A 21,107-nucleotide genomic window follows, 5' to 3' on the forward strand; every position below is an offset into this window, starting at 1 on the left:
GGTTTTACTAAGAAATTCATCAATGGAGTAGAAGGAGTTGGCCACCAATAAATCCTTTAGGCTTCTCTTAAACTGAATTTCATTGGTTGTTAAGCTTTTTATGGCTGCTGGCAAGTTATTGAAAATGTGTGTTCCTGAATAATGCACACCTTTTTGTACAAGACTAAGTGACTTTAAATTCTTGTGAAGATTATTCTTATTTCTAGTATTGATTCCATGAATTGAGCTGTTGGTTTGAAAAAGTGATATATTTTTAATGACAAATTTCATTAAGGAATAAATATACTGGGAAGCTGTAGTTAGTATCCCTAGTTCCCTAAACAGGCTTCTGCAGGATGTTCTTGAGTTCACACCACATGTAATTCTTACTGCACGTTTTTGTGCCCGGAAAACTTTAGCTTGGCTTGATGAATTACCCCAAAAAATAATCCCATATGACATTATGGAATGAAAGTAAGCATAGTATGCCAGCTTTTTCATTTTTATATCCCCTACATCTGACAAAATTCGCATTGCAAACAGAGATTTGTTAAGACGCTTCAGCAGTTCTGTGGTGTGCTCCTCCCAATTGAATTTATTATCAAGCTGTAATCCCAAGAATTTAACACTGTCTACTTCTTCTATCTTCTTGTCATCATATGTTAGACATATACTCTTGGGACACCCCTTACAAGTTCTGAACTGCATGTAGTGTGTTTTTTCAAAGTTTAGTGACAAAGAATTGGCTAGGAACCAGTGATTAATGTCCACAAATATTTTATTGGCTGATCTTTCTAAGACTACACTTGATTTGCTATTTATTGCAATGTTTGTATCATCGGCAAACAAAACAAACTTGGCATCTGGTAATGTTACTGATGAAAGGTCATTGATATACACAAGAAAAAGTAAGGGCCCCAAAATGGAACCTTGTGGGACCCCACATGTAATTAGGAGTTGCTCCATCCTGTTTCAGTGACAAGATGCACCATTACAGAGGTAGGGGTAATTTCCAGCTCTGTTAAATTACTTAGCAGAGTTTGCAAAGAAAATCCTGGAAAATCACCATAAACTCCAAGCAAAAAAGTGGTAAATTTCAGTTCAAATTTTTCTGTTTGACAGTTGTTTGAAACTGCCTTCCTCTGAGCCGTAGTAAAGTGTGGCAATTGTAATTTGGTCTGGTATATTGAGTGAGTCAGAATAGGTTTTCACTTTTTTTTTCTTCTGTCAGTTCATTTTGTAATTTTTATGACAGGGGACAATGCTTTTTCATTTATATTTTGTTGAGGAAATTTTTATGATTTACAAATGCATGTGGCACAGTCTCATCAAAGTCATCTTTTGAGCAACCTATATATTTGTCATCTTGCAAACTTTCTATGCTTACAAGAATAATTTTAAATTGCAATATTGCATATTTTATGGGAATATTTACAGTAATTATATTTCAATTCAAAGTGTAAGTTAGTAAACCAACTGTGTGAAAGATAAATATCTAACAATATTGCTTTTTAATATCTTGCACTATATCAGCTTTGTTTATCATGCAGTCTTTGGTGAACACTCATCCTTGTATGGGTAGTGAAGTCTACTTCAGTACTCACACAAAGATGCATGTTCACTAAAGGTTGCACAATAAACAAAGCTGATATATGAGATTCAGTCAGAAGTGGAAGTGAGTTACAAGAACTGCTATGAAATGGTCATGACTGAAATAACCTATGCCTGGAAAACAAGTATTATCATGGTAAAATAAATGTTGTATTTGATGATAAATGTATTGATTAAACTACAAATACCAAAGCAACAAAACATATGTAAATTTAATACAAAACTCAATGACCTGAGGAAGCTGTTCAGCAACTGGCCATAGACTTGAGGTCACCAAAGTTTGAGAATTTATGTAATACCTAACAATATTATGATTTGGACAATCACAATATTTCTAAAATTAGCTGAATAATGAATGTGCTTTGAATGAAAGAAAAGTACATTCAGAACTATTTTGAAATGTGCTCACCTTGTCGGTACTTTTTAGTTGGTTGTGGCAAGCAGATTGGGGCCACATGATCTCCATCCAGTTTCAATGGTTTACTTAATTGCAACAAAGCAATATCATGGGAGAAATTTTGTGCAACATAGTCATGAGTGACAATTCTGGTGACATATACTCGTTGCTCGAAACCTGGTAAAAATAAGCACATAGAATGCAGAACTTCTGCAGAAACATTACATGAAAGCATGTTACATATAATAATAACATGCTCTTATAATAATAATAAAATTAATTGCAGCCAAGTAACACTTCTCAGTACAAATATTGCAACAAACGACCAAAAACTCTCAAGATGAACATTATTATTACTTACACTGCTTGACAATCAATAAAACTTAAAATGTCACTTCGAGCATAAACAAGCCTGAACTCTTTTAAATTCTTCACTCATGAATTAAATTTGTTGTACATGACTTTAACAGTGAGTAGGGAGTTATATTGTTGATCTCATATGTTGTAGATAATACTAAATGATGAAATAATCCTCTCAATTTATTTCAATTGGCTGAGCCTGCACATTTTAAATTTTGTAAAAGTCTTAAGGCTACCACACTAAACAGACAAGGGACCATCACTCCTACCGACAAAGATTGTGGTAAAATGAGCCTGAAGTGGTGTTAAGGTAGGAGATTACCAATAAATTGGTAGTGACTGCCAGGCAGCAATGAGCAAATGTAGTAGCCCATTCGAAATTATTAGTGTAGAACAGATTCAATTCAATTCACAAAACATGTATGTAGCATCCTGATATTTCTCTGTCTGCATATTCAGAGAATGTTCTCTGCTAATCATAGGAATGATTTTGCCTAAAAACCACTGTCCTGTAAATGACCATGTATGCTAATAAATGTCAGCAATCATGTCAGGCTTCACTGCATATGATGGAGGGAACCATTGAGAGTGTAACCTGTTGTTGTTGTTGTTGTCATTGTTGACTTCAGTCTGAAGACTTTTGCACCTCCTGTCAGTCTCATTTTTTAGACATTTGTATTCCCTTTTGCCTCCTTCATCTGCTGCATTTTTATATTTCCTCCTTTCATCAATTAAATTCAGTATCTCCTGTGTTATCAAAGGATTTTTACTACAACTTGTCTTTTTACCTATTTTATCCTCTGCTGCCTTCATTATTTCATCTCTTAAAGTTACACATTCATCTTCTATTGTATTTGTTTCCCCTGTTCTAGGCAGTTGGTGTATTATGCTCCCTCCAAACCTATCAATTACCCCTGGTTCTTTCAATGTATCCAGGTCCCATCTAATTAATTTCCTAACTTTTTTTGCAAAATCTCTAGCTTTAATCTACAGTTCATAACCAATAAATTGTCATCAGAGTCTACATCTGCCCCTAGAAATGGCTTACAATTTAAAATCTGTTTCTGAAATCTGTCTTTGTGTCACATAATCAATGTGAAACCTTCCTGTGTCTCCACGCCTCTTCCACATAAACAGCCTCCTTTAGTGATTCTTAAACTAAGTGTCAGCAATGATTAAATTATGCTCTGTGCAAAATTCTACCATGTGGCTTCCACATTCATTTATTTTTCCCAGTCCATATTCCCCTACAGTTTCTCCTTCTTTTCCTTTCCCTATTCCTAAATTCCCGTCCCCCATATCAATTAAATTTTCATCTCCCTTAATTATCCAAATAACTTCTTTTATCTCATCATACATTTCTTAAGTTCCTTCTTTGTCTATGGAGCTAGTTGGCATATAAACTATTATTACTGTGGTGGGTGTGGGCTTCGTATCTACATCTACCTTGGCTAAAAAAATGAGTTCACTGTGCCACTCGTAGTAACTTACCCACATTCTTATTTTCATATTCATTATTAAAACTACTCCTGCATTACCCCTATTTGATTTTGTATTTATAACCCTGTGTTTGCCTGTTCCTTCTGCCACTAAACTTCACTAAGTCCCACTACATTTAACTTCAAACCATCCATTTTATATTTTAAATTTTCTAATGTACCTGCAAGATTAAGGGATCTAATATTCCATGCTCCATTCTGTAGAACACCATTTTTGTTCCTCCTGATCTATATCTACATCTACATCTACATCAATACTCCGCAAGTCACCTGACGGTGTGTGGCAGAGGGTACCTTGAGTACCTCTATCGGTTCTCCCTTCTATTCCAGTCTCGTATTGTTCGTGGAAAGAAGGATTGTCGGTATGCCTCTGTGTGGGCTGATTTTATCCTCATGGTCTCTTCGCAAGGTATACGTAGGAGGGAGCAATATACTACTTGACTCCTTGGTGAAGGTATGTTCTCGAAACTTCAACAAAAGCCCATACCGAGCTACTGAGCGTCTCTCCTGCAGAGTCTTCCACTGAAGTTTATCTATCATCTGTGTAATGCTTTCGCAATTACTAAATGATCCTGTAATGAAGTGTGCTGCTCTCCATTGGATCTTCTCTATTTCTTCTATCAACGCTATCTGGTACAGATCCCACACTGCTGAGCAGTGTCTGTATCATTGATGCATGCAAGTCACCCCATCAGTGTCAAGGTCCATGATGCATGGGGGTGTTACAAAATCAAAATTGTACCTGGACGCCTCAAGACATCTTATTACTTCACATGCTAACAAGACACAGAACTACTGCTCTATGGCTATACCTTTTTCAACTGGTACTAATTTCCAGCTGACATGCAGGCCATTAGAGATCAGAAACTATTTCACCTACATGAGAATAGAGGAGACAAAAATAAGTGAAAGCTTCAAACTTGGTGTACACCATACATGACTCAGATAAACCACATTAAGCTTAGATTAGCATTTCTTAACAGAGGACTTCAGTTCAACTTCCAAACATAAATGCACTATCTTGACTACCACACCACCTTGTCTGGTCACAACTAAAGCCCTCATCTGACAACAATTACAGTATGGTCACTATTGGAGAATAAAAATTAATATATCATAAAAAACACCTTAATCATGATGAAAAAGGTGGAAATGTGTGTGGACCGTGTAAGATAATGGGGGGTAAAGGCCGATTGGGGAATAACAATGACCACAGCAAGATGTGGAAGGAAATTTAAACTCTCAACAGACAGGACTACATCAATCAAACACTATAATATGGCATATGCAGAAAGAAGAAGAAAAAAATACCCTATCCCCCTCCCCGCATCTCTGTCGCACAAACACATACAGACGTTTCCTTAATAACAATCTCTCAATACCTGGAAATGCTCGTTATCATCTCTGTGTTATTATTTTCAACAGGATGAGTGGCATCAAGGAATGTTCTACAGTAACAGATTTACTCAGCTGTTGTGACACACTAGGCATGAAGACTGTGTCCTACCTACACACTCGTCATCCACAGTCCTGATGGTCTGGCCATCATATGATGTATCACAGCTGTGTGCGATGTGATAGACACCCACCTTACGCAAATAGAGACCATGCTTTACAGACTCTAAAAGGGGCGTAATCTTTGACAGTGGTCAGAAAACATACTTCACACCATGTTTCCACAGAATATGACCAATCCTGGTAGAAATGCTACCTGCATAAAGTGAAATGGCTTTAGACTTAGGTGCCACCTCCTTATTTTCTTCACTCACATGATTCATGGTAGGCTGGTAGTGCAACATGCATCTGATCTGTCTTTCACTGTAATCATTCTAATGAAAGGTGACTTTGAGCTTAGTTAACTCAGTTGACAAACTTTCAGGGTCTAAGATGATGGGGGCTGTATGAACAAGGTATGAAGTACCCCCTTACACTGAGGCAGATGGTGATAACTATCAGCATGCATGTAGAAACTGGTGAGAATTGACTTTCTACAAATGGCTGTCCCAATATAACATAAACATTCCTCCTGACTAACACATCAATGAAGGGAAGGCAGCTGAGTTAACCCACCTCAAATTCATCTTTTGCCAGAATGATTACAGTGACAGACAGATCAGTTGTGCATTGTGCTACTGACCAACTGTGAATCAAGTGATTGATGAAGGTACCTAAGGCAATACCTAAGTTTGGGGCCTTTTTGTGATTTATGCTTAAATTCTGCAAGGAATCCTGTTTTCTCTCTGGTCTAACACCAGAGGGACTAAGTTATTGTTATATGTGGACCTGTCAGTAATTTATATTCACTATCAGCAACTTTTGACGCTGATTGTCATTGATTGTGTGGTGGCACTTATTGTTTACCATTTGTGTGTGTGTGTGTGTGTGTGTGTGTGTGTGTGTGTGTGTGTGTGTGTGTGTGTGTGTGTGTGTGTGTGTTATCTTTCTGCATATGCCATATTTTGGTTCTTGATTGGTGTAGCCCCACATATTGAGGGCTTCAATTGCCTTGCACAGCAATCTCACATTGCATTTCTACCTAGAAAATGACAGGGTATTCACCTGTCAAAATACCAGTAGTTTTCAAAGATGTCTCCTGGCTGCCTTCCTGTACATTGTTTGAATAGACAAATGGTTTGAATGTGTAAAGAAACTGTCTCTGATACTCACTGATTTAAAGAAAATATGTCGCAACTAGATAATAAAACTTTACAAAAGCAATGTTACACAATACAAATATATGCAAACCCAAAGAACTGTAATCACCTAAAAACATTTGTATATCATAGGCAGCTGCATGTTTCAGAGTTGGACAGCAATTGGTGCTGTGAGTGAGAGAAGACAGTGAAGGTATACAACTTGATTTTTGAAGCATTATTTACTGGGTGGACTGTGACAGACATCAATTTCAGATAGAGGTAGCCAGAAGGTTAAATGTTCTGATGTTCATTGACTCTGGAAACAATTTGTCATACAGGTACAGCAAATGTTGGCCAACAGCACTGTATGTTCTGATGATCAATATTTGATGCCTTGCAGTCAAGGGAATGCAACCATGTCTCCATCAGAACAATGATGTGTCTTTGACGCTACCACAGAAAGGATAATATCACTAATAAAATAACACAGTTCTGTATATACTTTTTTGCTGCTGGAGGTTATCAAACTATGTATTGTTGTGAATTTTAAAATTTTTCTGGTGAATTGAATGCTGAATCAAATTTCAAGCTTGCAGATGGTCATCATTTAATTCATCTCACGATATTTTGACCGGGCAACAGCCAGCCATTTTCTGGTGAGCCATTGAAGACTGATGAAGACTTGCTCCATTCTGTCATATACAGGGTGCTCATTTTAACTGAAGACATTGAAATATCTGGAAAACTACAAATCAGATCAAAAAAGTTATAATTCCAATTTGTTTATTTTGGAAGGAGCGTCCAACAACACCACACTTTACTCGCCACCCCTCTGTGTGTGGGTGGCAGGGAGCAACTTTGAAATCTTCGATGTGAACACTCATTTTTTATTGCAGACTATGATTCTACAGAAAAATCAACATACATTTTGTCTGAAGCATTTTCTTTGTTTCACCACAGATCGCACTGTAATTGGAGGGATAGAAATAGGTACACAATCATAATTTGACATTCTTCTCAATGGTTCTTGAATATTCCATGGCAAGTGGGACCTCACCTTCATGCTGTGAGGGTAGGACAGGCCAGTATATGATAACTTCTAATTGGAAACACCATTTATGGTCTTGTGTTCCTCCAACACATCAAATACCATATCAATGCACCATTGTGACTATAAAGCAAACTACGACATACCATAACAGGCAGTATATCGTGACTGAAGATCACATATTGTGCAGATGTAGGAGAGATAATGGCTCTAAACATCACAATATTTACACAGTGTTTATTGCCTGCACACGTACCTATCATTTGGAGAACAGATGTGTGATTTGACAATGAATGTTGCAACCACAGAAGACAAAATTGAAATGGTCCTGATTTAAGGAGAATGTAGGAGAGATGTTGAGGCTGCTGTTGCCTTGTATGCTGAGCATTTTACAGAGGCGTTCACTCTTGTTTGTTCTTTTATAAGGTTGTGAACGGCTTTATGTCTGATGGCAGTGTACAGACTGACAAAAGGAAGCAAAGTAAACTTATTACAGGAGAAGCTAATGAAATAGCTGTGCTAGCAGCAGTGCACCACAACCCAGAGATAAGCAACTGACAACTACGCTGTGATTCCAGTATGTCTGTAGGTAATATTGTCACAATACTGCATTGTCATAAGTAGCACCCATACCATGTGTCACTGGATCAAGAACTTCATGGCACCAATTTTAATAACCAGGTACTGTTTTGTGAATGGGCATGTCAACAAACGCAAACAACTCCAATGTTCTTTGCCACGGTGCTATTTTCCAATGAGTCTACATTCACAAATCATGATAAAACAGCATAACGTACATTACTGGAGTGTACACAATCCCCGTTGGTTACAGTAAATTGACCATCAACATCCTCAGTCAGTTAACGTATGGTGTGGCATCATGGGGAGCAAACTAATTGATCTGAATTTGACAGCGTACTGAATGGACTCACACTGAATGGCTTTGGAACAGGAACTACCCAATACTACTGCAGGATGTTGCCCTGGATGTTCAACAATGTATGTGGTCTCAGCCTGACGGTTGTCCAATGCATTATGCAATTGAAGCACAGGAAATATTAGACTGTGTCTACAGTTTTCAGTGGACTGGCCTTATTAATTGGCCCACTAGGTCACCAGATTTCTTTCTGCCATGATATTTAAAAGATAAGATGTACCAGAGAGTGCCAACAGGCCACGAAGACATCGTTGATCACATCAGAAACATCTGTGCTGACATTCTCGCAGACTGATTCTGTCCTGTGTACTGTCCTTTGAAAAACAGATCACTAAGTCTACTGAAGCTGGTGATACTACTTTCAAACACTTACTCTACTTGGAATACAATCTTGTGAATGATATTTTCAATTATAAGTTATGAAATACTTGCCTGTCCTACCCTCACAGCATTGAGGTGGGGTTCCATGTGCCACTGAATAGTCAAGGTTATTGAGTAGCATGTCGTAAACTATGACTGTGTGCCCTATTCTATTCCTCCAATTACAGTGCCATCTGCAGAGAAACAAAGAAAATGCTTCAGATGAAACCTATGTAGATTTTGCTGTAGAATCATAATCTGCAGAAAAAAAAAAAAAAAAATGTTTCCCATTGAAGATTTCAAAGTTACACCTCACCACCTATGCACGAAGTGGGGGTGGGGTGGAATGGGGTGGGAGGGTCGAGTGTGGTATCATTGGATGTCCCCCACCGAGAAAAGCAAATTGAAATTATAACTTTTCTGGATCTGATGTGTAGTTTTTGGGGTATTTCAATGTCTTTAGTTGAAATGAACACACTGTATACTGTGCTGCGAGTATTCTATGCATGCCGCTCACTGCAACCATTGGTGCAAACTCTCACCTTTGATTAGAACAAATTGTGGAGATGATGTGGTTCCACTCACTGTCCAACTGGAAGCTACTATGACAGTTCATCAGATTTTCCACCAGTTTATTTCTATGGGTCCTTTAATAATGGAGACCCAAAAAGATGTTGCTATGGTCAGAATGATAGACCTATCACACTCCATTGTACGTCCAGTGTAAAAAAGTGTTCGGCAATAGTGGAACTGCTTGGTTGCAAACAAAGTTTCACAGTGCATGTGGTCTTTCCTACATAAGCCATACTACATAAGTATTTTGTTAATTCCAGCCTTCCACAATAAAAAGTCATCCTTCACTGATCCCAAAGTGTCTCCAGTCTTAGACAGTGGAAGAAAAATCACTTTCACTTGAAATTTAAAGAGGATTCTCACTATTTTAAACAAAATGAAGAACAGCTGAAGGTTTTTGCCAGTGTGTTCTCCTCTTTATCCACTTTCTGATTCTTAGTTTTAACTGACAGTGCCCTGTTAATCTGCTGGGTGGAATATCAATTTCTTCTGAGCACCATCTGTAGGTGGATGAGCTCTTTAGGCAAACTATCTAGACCTGAGACAATGTGAGTTCTGTGTGCGCATTTTTTAAGCATGCTTGTGGTTTGTGATGAGTGATAAAAATGTAAGTGTTGTGTGACTAGGGCCTCCCATCGGGTAGACCATTTACTGGGTGCAAGTCTTTTGATTTGATGCCACTTTGGCAACTTGCACATCGATGGGGATGAAATGATGATGATTAGGACAACATAACACCCAGTCCCTAAGTGGGGAAAATCTTTGACACAGCCTGGAATCAAACCCGGGCACTTGGGATTGATATTCTGTCGCACTGACCACTTTTTTAAAAAAATTTTCTTTTTTAATGTTTTCATTATGAATCTACAATGCTACCACTTCTTTATCTTTTTTTTTTTTTTTTTTTTTTTTTTTTTTTTTTTTTTTTTTTTTTTTTTTTTTTTTTTACAAATGCTCTCCTGACTTTTTTTTATAATTTTAGAACCGCTTTTTTCTTTAGTGAGAAAAATAAATATAATAACCATGAGGGAGTTCGGAACACGGTACCTCCACTTTATGGACCAACAATGTGACCACTTTCCTTTTTTTTTTTTTTTTTTTTTCGTGGAACAGGATGCAGGGTAAACAAACAATCTTTATTCGTGCAATTGTGCTGTCATAGGGATAAGAAAAGTATCGAGACAGCAAAAACAATTTGAAAACCATAAAATTAATGTAAAGGCCGTCCCCCCACCCCTTTTTTTTTACATGAACAAAGTAAATTACAGCCCTAGTCATGGGCGGGATTGAAAATGAAGTTATCATCTGCATCACAATCTGCCAACAGGTGGGGGCCAATTGTTTTCTCAGTAGGCAGTATGCCAATAAAATTGAACTGTGCAGTACTGTCTCTAGGTGTTCTGCTGCAGGAGTCTTCTCATTTCTGGAACACCCCAGCTGTTGGGCAGGTTGTGAAAAACACTTCCTAAAAAATTGGGAAAGTAAGTCCTGTATTTCATAAGACTCCATATGAGCTCATGTTGTTCTTGTAAATACATCCAACAATCCATCACGGACTTAATATTGTACGAAAAAAAATATTTTGTCGCATGTCCAGTGATCCAATTGATGGCATACGTGTTTTGTTTGGGGAAAAAAGTCTTGTTTGGTAGAAAAAGTACATCTGATGTGATTTCTGTGTAGTTAGTGTGCCGGAGGAAGGCCAGTATTTGACTTGTCAGCATCCAGACGTCCCTCACTGCACCACACTCTAAACCATGTTCTTCCATTGCTAACAGTCCACAGTTTGTGCAAAGAGGAGGACCGACCATATGAAATGTATATAGTCGACTCCTGGTCACAAGTTTACAGTTTATAAGAATATATCACATCGATCTCGCTGCTGTTGACAGTAATGGAGTATGCACACCAAATGGGGTTCCAAGTTCTCATTGGGTATTTGAATTCCATTATATTGTGGCCATGGTGATACATCAAGCACCAATAGATCTCCTAAGTTGTGTGTATTCTCGTGGAAGGTATTTTCAGATGAATACAACTATAATCAACAACAAATGAGGCAATGTGTACAAGAGAAGCCGAAATGTTACCCACCGCTATTGGGGTTTCGTATGCAGGTGGAATGAGTACTGCTATCAGAGCTTTCGTTGTTGCCAGTTTCGTATCATCTCTCGCATGTTTGTGAGGCTGAGGCCACCATTCTGGAACTGTAGGGTTAAAGTGTCATATTTGATCTTAAATAACATCCCAGTACTAACATTATAACCAAAGGCAGCCATGAGGCAGTCTGCAATACCCTTCGGTATTGGTAGGATCTGTGCTAAATGGGGCAGTCTTGATGCTATGTGAACATTGGTGTATGCCACATGTTGGATCATGTGAAAGGCTCTTAATGAGTTGTTGTGTATTGTCACACGAACATTCTGCAGAAGCCGCAGAGAACTCGCCGCCACCGACTGCCGTAGTGAATGGGTAAATGTGATCCTCAGACACCTCAGTGATTCCACCATATGAAACGGTCCCAGTACGTCTTCCAGTCCTCATCCAATGTGCATAATTTTGGATGTCATCGTGTTAACAACACTGTCTGCTGCTGTTCCGTAAGAGTCTAGATGTCTGACAGCCTGACACACTTCATGTCCTGATCTGACAAGAAGGATCAGGTCATCCGCATATGCACAACAAACAAAAGAGTTCTCATTAAGCGCTATCCCAGTAAGTGAGCGCCTCATAAAACACATCAGGGGCTTGAGTACTATCACAAACAGCATCATGGAGAGTGGGCACCACTGTTAATGGGAATTGAGCCCGCTTCCCAACCGTTTACACTCACCTTCGATGTAGCACCTTGTCTTAGCCTCATTACGATGGAGATGAAAACAGGTAGAGCCGCCATTCAGCTCATGACTGACGTCAAGAAGGTATGGTTTATCCTGTCGAATGCACAATCGAAGTCCACAGATATCATCGCTGCTCAAATTCTACACGTATCTGCAAGGGCGATAACATCACGGTATTCAATTAACGCCAAGGAGATGTTGCTTCGCACCCCTAGGCAAGCCTAATCAGGGGATATTGTCCTGGATATCGCCAGTTTGAGATGAGATACTAGTAGTCCTGCAAAGATTTTATAGTTGGTGTTTAGCATAGTGAGAGGCCGATATTGATTAACACTGTCACTCCCCGCCATCTTCAGGATGGGAAGAAGAAAGCCCATCACAAAATCCGACAGTAGGCGCATGTCAGGACGCATCATCTCATTGCACATCGACACCCACTGTGGCATCATCATGTCCACGAATTCTTGATAAAACTCTAACGTAGTCCCATCTGGCCCTGGTAATTTATGGGCCGCTCCTTTTTTGAGTGCCACCTTTATATCGTCTTTTGTGAGTGGCTCCATAAGCGCTGACTTATCTGTCTCTGTCAACGTCGTTTGCAGATGTTGAAATATATCTTTCCCCGCTTGACGGTCCATTGTTGTTCCGGCATATAGGTGGTGGAAAAGCTCTAAAAATTCATTTGCAATGTCCTGTTGTGTTGTCAGTTGACGGCCATCTAAACTGTGGAGCACTGTGACCAATGCCCGGTGGTAACGTTTATGTTCCCGCGACACATGGTGCACCGAGGTACATTCCCCAGTGGTGGTGTCGAGACATCTTGCCCGTATTGGGATGCCACCCAGTCATTGTCATGTGATCGATAGGATTTGTGCCTTGGCATGATGAACTTCTGCATGATGTTCTGCAGACAGCACCTGGAATGTCCACTCAGCTACTGGGGGCAGACACAATGGGTGATGATAACTTACCGCTTGCAAATACTAACCAGTATGTGTGGGCTTACAATGAACTGAATGCACCATAGAGCCATCATCCTTTTGTCTAACTATGGCATCCGAAAAATTCAGACAACCATCTTTCTCTATTTCCTTAGTGAACCAAATGTTGTTATGAATGGAGATAAGGTGGTGAAGAATCTTATCCATGAGGCCACACAATAGAAGTATTGTCTACATAACTCCATTATGCAGTTGGTTTAAGGGCAGATGAATCAAGCACACTCTCCTCAAAATCCTCCATAAAAAGGTTGGCCGTCAAGGGAGACAGAGAACTGCTCATGGCAACACCATTAATCTGTTCAAAATATTCTTGGTTGAAAATAAAATAGGTTGAAGATAGAGCATGCATGAAACTTACTGGCAACAGCGCCAAACAATCTGTGAGGAGGACCTTTCTAAAAAGTGATATCATATCAAAGCTAACTGATTGGTCAGAACTGCTTAGACTGTCTACTGGTAAAGTCAGCTGAGTTACAGATGTCATGCAGACATTTCCCTGCTAACAGTCTCAGCAAAGAAGTGACATGCTTGGCTAAATTAAATGTGAGTGCTCCAATGTTGCTCACTATTGAATGTAATGGAACACTTTCCTTATCAAATTTTGGAAGCCCATGCAGTCTTGTGGTACACAGCCACATAGTCTTAACCTCTTGATGATCCCTTGAAGTAAGGAGGAGGAATTCAGTCATCCTATAGGTAAAGTAACTTAGCAGACCATGCATCTTATCATCATACACACTGCAAGGCAACAAAACAGTTGCATTATTTAGTAACACCACATCAATGTCCTCTCATAGGTTTCATAGAGGAGCCCTTTCTGCAGACGTTACAGTAGCACATTGAGTAGGAGTTTTCAGAAGAGAATGGCTGGTTTTCCTTCTTATTTCTTCCGCAATGTCCAAAAGAAGGCATTGTACAGCTCCTTCAGATGTTTCACAAGAAATAAGAGGGGTAACTTGCCATGCTCTTGTGAAAACTCCTTCAAATCATTCTAACTTAACCTCTGCATAAAGGACTGCACTACGAAATCTATGAGAGGATACTGATGTATTTGTACTGAAAGCTGAGAAAGATAATGCAACAATTTTGTTACCTTGTAGTGTGTATGATAATAAGATGCATGGTCTGCTAAGTGACTACCTGTAGGAAGACTGATTACGACCCTATCGGATGTGTGCAACAGAAAACTTCTGCACTACTGACTTCCTCCTCCTTACCTCAAGAAATCATCAAGAGGTTAAGACCACAAGGTTGTGCACAACAAGACTGTATGACCATCCAAAAATTCATAAGAAAAGTGTTCTATAATGTCCAAAGTAAACAACACTAGAGCACCTACATATGATTTAGCCAAAAATCCTGCTTCTTTGCTGAGACCGTCAGTGGGGAAATGCCCCCATCACATCTGTCACTCAGCTGTCTTTAACAGTAGACTGGGGACTCTCTGTCAAAGCAGTTATGACTGTTTAGTTAGCTTTCATGTAATATCACTTTTTACTTCTCACAGATTCTTTGACACTAATAGGTGAAAAGTTTCAGGTAGACATCACTGCTTTGTTTCGGCATGCTGTATCCTCAACCTGTTTTATGTTCACCCAAGAATATTTTGAACAGACTGACAGCATCACAATGGGCAGCCATCTGTCTCCCTTGGTGGCCAACTTTTTTAAGGAGGATTTTGAGAGAGAGAGAGAGTGCTTGAATCAGTTGTTGTTAAACCAACTGTATTTTGGCGGTATATGGACGAGACTTCTATAGTGTAGCCTCGTGAAGAAGATAAACTGATGGAGTTTCTTTGTCACCTCAACTCCATTCATAATAACATTCAGTTCACTATGGAAACAGAGAAAGATGTTTGTCAGCCTTCCTTGGATGTCTTGATTAGACAAAAGAATTATGGCTCTCTGGTGCATTCAGTTCATTGTAAGCCCACTCATACTGATTTGTATTTGCAAACATCAAGTTGTCATCACCCTTTGCAAACTATGAGCATGCTTAAAACACTCATACACAGAGCTCACACTGTCTTAGATCTAAATAGTTTGCCTAAAGAGCTCACCCACCTAAAGACAATGTTCAGAAAAAGAGGATATTCCATCCAGCAGATTAAAAGGGCACTATCAGTTAAAATCAAGAATCAGGAATTGGATATAGAAGAGAACACAATAGCAGAACCTTTAACTTTTTCCTTTTGTGGGCAGCATTTTGTTTAAAATAGAGTGAATCCTCTGTAAATTTTAGGTGAAAGTGATATTCCATCCACTATCTAAGCTTGCAGACCTTTTTGGATCAGTGAAGGATGACTTGTTATTGTGGAAGGTCAGAGTTTACAAAACACCTTGTCAGTGTGGTATGGCTTACATAGGACAGACCATATGCACCGTGAAAAAATGGTGCACTGAACATCAATGTTCCACTCGCCTTCTGAAACCAAGCATATCCACAATCACCAAACACTGTATTTCCACCAGGAATTGTATGGAGTAGGATGGAATTACGATCCTGATCATGGCAACATCTTTTTGGGCCTCCTGTACTAAATAGTCCATGGAAATATACCTGGCAAAAAAACTTATGAACTGTGTAAGTGGCTACCAAATAGACAGTGCAGGGAATGGCCATGGTGAGTGGTAATGTGGACGAAAGCTGAGTTCCATGGTTCCACCAGTGAGGACACCGTTGCTGGGAAGTGTGGTCCATCTGTCAACTTGAATTTTTACACATGCATGGAATACTCGCAGTGAACAATATATGGCAGAATGGAGTAAGTCTTCATCAGTCTTCAAAGGCTCACCTGAAGATGACTGTTGAAACATCATGCAATGAATTAAGTGACAGCTGGCTCCTAAATCAAATCAAAATTTGTTTGGATATCCATTGTTACTTCTTGCAGTATACCAGACTAACATATTAACTTCAGTTATGTTTCATCATAAAGGTAAGATTAAAACTGTTGGTTTCAAAGAGGCTTAAGAGTGAAAATAAATACTTCTGTGTACACAGTGTTTTCCAATTTCATTTATGCCATGACAGGTATTGTACACTCAACTAAGTTTAACCACAATCAACAGACAACATTGGGTCCTTTTTTGTGATTTTTCAAACGTTTGAGTTGTGCTGGCTGAAGTTTATTATGGGCCATTCATATATTGTATGAATCATTTTCCTATGTTCTACTGTCAATTCTCCCTAGAAAGTGATGTGTTATTCCTTGCCATCATAATATATTCACTTTCTCACTGCTAGTATTCAGAAGTTGTGATTACATCAGGAAATAAGAGTGATCAACACACAGTATGTGGTTGACCCAGTCACATGGTTACACAAATAAACTCTTAGTTTTCTACTCTTGAAAATAAGACATCCTATCAAAATTTTTGTCATGGTGGCGTTCTCTTGGGCTGTCAGTATGTATAACACTGTTTCTGAACATCTCTCACTCTTATGAGGTGGAATCCAAAACTTTTGGGACTGGTGCTGCCATCTGGAAAGTAGGAGTAGTAGATCTTTGCATCGCTAGGTGGCGAGAGCTGCATATCTGATGAGTCAGTGTGCGGAGTGGCATTCAGCTGAGAGGATGTGTTGTGTGTCCACAGTGATTTCCGTAATACTCTGTGTTTGGTGTGTGGCTATTTTATGATGGATCCATGAACAGAACAGCACGTGTGTATCAAATTCTGTGTGAATCTCGGGAAAAGTGCTACAGAGAACCTTGCAATGATTCAACAAGTGTCTGGGGGGCAGAGCATGAGCCGTATACTTGTGTTTGAGTGGCATGCTCAGTTCAGGGCCGGCCGTACAGACGTTGAAGATGATGCTCACACTGGAAGGCCTGTTAGCCGCACAATGCCAGACAGTGTTGCCAAACTTCAACAATTGGTTCATGCAGATCAACGTCGAACCATTCAAGATCTTGTGAATGAAGTGGGTATTGGCTATGGGACATGTCAACAAATGTTGACTGATGAATTCGGCATGTATTGTGTCACCACAAAATTTGTGCCAAGGTTCTTCACCGCTGATCAGAAGGTACAGCATGTTGAAGTGTGCATGGACCTTCGTCAGACTGCATCTGATGATCCAACCTTCTTGTCACGTGTTATTACTGGCAACGAGAGCTGGATTTACAGTTATGAGCCAGAGGCAAAGCAACAATCATCCCAGTGGAAGAGCCGGGGCTCTCCAAGACCCGAAAAGGTGAGACAGGTGAAGAGCAAAGTGAACAGCATGATCATCATTTTCTTTGATACCAAGGGAGTTGTGCACAAAGAATTCATCCCATCCAACCAAACAGTGAATTTCACGCACTACTGTAATGTTTTGCAGTGGCTCTGTGAAAACATGCAGCGATGACAGCCTGAAATTTGGCGTCAATTGAACTGGCTGCTTCATTACAACAATGTGCCCCATCACACTTCCTTGCTTACCAGGATCTTTTTGGCAAAAAAAAACATCGTGGTTGTGCCCCACCCACTGTACTCACTAGATTTGGCACCTTGCAACTTTGCCCTATTCCCAAAACTGAAAATCAAGTTGAAAGGCCATCGGTTCAACAATCTAGAGAGGAATCAAGAAGCATCGCTGGTGGTGATAAACACCCTCAAAGAACAGGACTTCCAGAGAACATTTGACCATTGGCAGAAGTACTGGGGCCGGTGTGTACATGCAGATAGGAAGTACTTTGAGGGTGATGGTGAACATTAGTCCAAAGGTAAGGTTTTCAACAGATGGCAGCACCAGTCCTGAAAATTTTGGATAGCACCTCGTAGTTTCACATCAAAGTAACTGATCCAAATACAGAACTTATGAATGTAGCCTCCATGGCCACCTCTCATCAGAAGTGACAATATGCACACTTGAAGTGAAAAACTGTAACAGCATTAAAATTTATCATACACCTTTCTCAAAACAATTTACAATGCCTTATGCAGTTAAAAAACCAAGACACCACCAGCATGATCCATATAGTACAGACCAACAGCCTATACTGACATGAAGGAAAAGAAAGTGGAAAAATTTTGCTTCACATTTGAATAAATACATAGCTAATGTTTTGTGAATTGCAGGATCATCAGGGAAAGAGCCCCTCACTTAGAACTGCACTTATTGATGAAAAGTCATCTCCATATTTAGATATCATAATTTCTAGAATAATAACCTAACTTGAATTGATATGGCATTTCACCACAACACTTTTTATTTGTTATAGTGTCTTGAATGTTGACAGTATTTCTTTTTCATTTACCCAATATAAGTTTCATCAGAGTATAAGTGACATTACAGTCATGCACAATACCTGTGTTTAACCACATACAGGGGTTGGACACAAATATAGAAACACTGCAAAGAATGCATAACTGAACATAAATTCAGGTTCTACACAAGCCTGAAGGTTGTATTGTTGTATTTGACCATGAATGTGAATGTGTTCAATACATTACAAGTGTCACTCACAGTCAGAACAGTGTTCTACATAGCTGTGAGTGCATTATGTCGAAACAAAGTGAATTTGAATGTGGAAAAATTAGTGCTTATATACAGGGTGCTTCCATAACTAAGGTAGCCAGAGAGTTTTCTGTTTCAAGAGACACCACATTGATGATTTACATCACCTACAGGAAAGCAGAGAAACATCATGCAAAAGTCACAACACAGACAAGAGTGGCTTGAGTGATAGTGACAGGTGGTCATTGAAGAGGACCGTGATGAAAAATAAGAGGATAGCACATGAAAAAGTCACTGCAGAACTGAATGTCACACTAATAAACCCTGTCAGTACCAAAACAACATGAAGTGAGCTCCACAAGCAGGGAATTTCAGGACAAGATGCAATTTCTAAGCCTCTCATCAGTGATGCAAATGCCCATAAAAAAACAAAGGAAGAATGTCATTTAGTCAGATGAGTCTTTTTGCATAATGTTTCTAACTTCTGGTCCAGTTTACAACCCAAGAATGAAACTTGGTTGGGGTTCAGTGATGATTTGGGCACCATATCATGGTATTCTATGAGCCAATTGGTTACTACACAAGGTTGCATTACTGCCATGAATTATGTGACCATTTTGGCTAATCAGGTCCATCCCAATGGTGATGCTGTGTTCCAGGATGACAGAGCACCTGTTCACACAGCTTACATAATTCAGGACTGGTTTTTGTGAGCACAAGGATGAACTGTTGCATCTCCTATTGCTGCCACAGTCCCCATATCTCAATATTATTGAGCCTTTGTGGTCTAGTTTGAGAAAAGGGTGCATGATCATTATCCACCTCCCTCATCACTACCTGAACTTGTCATTATTTTGCAGGAAGAATAATATAATATTCTCTTGAAAACCATTCACGAACTGTATTTATCCATTCTGAAATGACTGGAAGCTGTTTTGAATGCCAATGAGTTTTCCTACACCATATTAAGCATGGTAATACATTGTATTTTTGATGTTTCCATATTTTTGTCCATCTGTAGTATGCTGTAGTGGCTTTTCAACTACCCAACATATGCCAATAACAAAATGGATAATATTTGCTGTAAAGCAATTAGAGCACACAATAGTCTCCTCCTTTCACAGCAGCAAATACACACTGGAGCCTGCACACTTCACTATGATGTCTATAAAATATTCTTATAAACTCTACATGACAATAATAACATGAAGTAGACAATATAACTGCTTTTACTTTTCTTTATAGTTAACATCTAAAGAGTTACTATATACCTGTAGCATTGAAATGTTAATTATAGAATAGAAATATGGGGTGCAGTAACTCAGCTAAACTAAATATGCTAGTAGTCCTGCATAAACAGTCTGTGGGAATAACCTATGGGGCTGAATCTACAGTATCTTGCTCAAGAGTATTCCCAAAAGTTAATATATTTACTGTAACTTACATGTGTCTAATAAGAGTAAATCTTATCAGGATCCCAACTGCATCAAGGGGTTATATGCCAATGAACTGTCAGTTGAGTGCTCCTTTGCCATTATCAAGTAGTAACTAACTGTCATGTGGTTTCTGCTCTCACTCCTTTATGGCTGTGGTGCTGGACGTGACATCACTGCTGTCAAGTATACTGTTATATAAGACAATGTTTCCATCCCAAATCTGCCATACCCACTTTAATCTCACAATGGCCAGGTGAGAAGCCACTCACTCATTTTTATCAAGGATGTTATCAGGTATATTGATCACTATTACTTTTAACTACATTGTCCCAGAAACTGTTACCTTTGTGCTGACAGAGTCTTTGAATGCACTTTGGTGTTCATTTTCCACTGCATGTTCAGCTACCATCAATTTCTCTGGATGGCATTGTTGAAGATGATTAACCAATGCCACATTAAAAATTAGAGGTATTTTCCACCATTTCTAGTATTACTATCACGGTGATGATAGTAATCTACTATACATATTTGCCTGCTGACCCACAAAGAATGTATAGTTAGACATAAGAGGTAGCTTAAGGCTCTGATCTTGATAAGTGGAATAAATGAACAAATTTGGTGCAGCAAATGCAAGACAGAAACATTGCACCAACCACACAGCAGTCAATTTGTACTTAACAATGGCGTAGGAGTGCTCTGCTAAAAGCTTATGGCTGTATAAGATGAGAAGTGAGAAGATTTTATTAAGAGCAATTTTTTTGTCCCAAACATTGAAGCCAAATATACACTCTAATCTACACCAATACAACACAATAACAACCAAAGAGAAACGTCATATTAATAGTTACAGTACATCACTGTACAGGAAGAGGTCACTCAGTTGGGGCGGCAGACAAATAGTCCAGTGATGTTTTAAATCATTCACAACTGAAGCTGTAAATTTATCTTAGAACAACTAATTATCAGTAATCCTTTTCACACCCTT

The 21,107-nt window shown here is 39.1% G+C and overlaps 1 protein-coding gene across 1 annotated transcript in view; it reads right to left on the reverse strand.

Annotated features, from left to right (window-relative positions):
• The window catches only part of LOC124556209 (trypsin-1-like), a 149,804-nt gene that overhangs the window by 60,089 nt on the left and 68,608 nt on the right, over positions 1-21,107 (reverse strand). Inside the window, exon 5 of the mRNA XM_047130198.1 lies at positions 2,000-2,164. Within this exon, the coding sequence (XP_046986154.1) occupies positions 2,000-2,164 (165 nt within the window). The remainder of the gene's footprint in view (positions 1-1,999; positions 2,165-21,107) is intronic.

This window comes from Schistocerca americana, chromosome X, assembly GCF_021461395.2.
Source record: "Schistocerca americana isolate TAMUIC-IGC-003095 chromosome X, iqSchAmer2.1, whole genome shotgun sequence".
Taxonomy (NCBI): domain Eukaryota; kingdom Metazoa; phylum Arthropoda; class Insecta; order Orthoptera; family Acrididae; genus Schistocerca; species Schistocerca americana.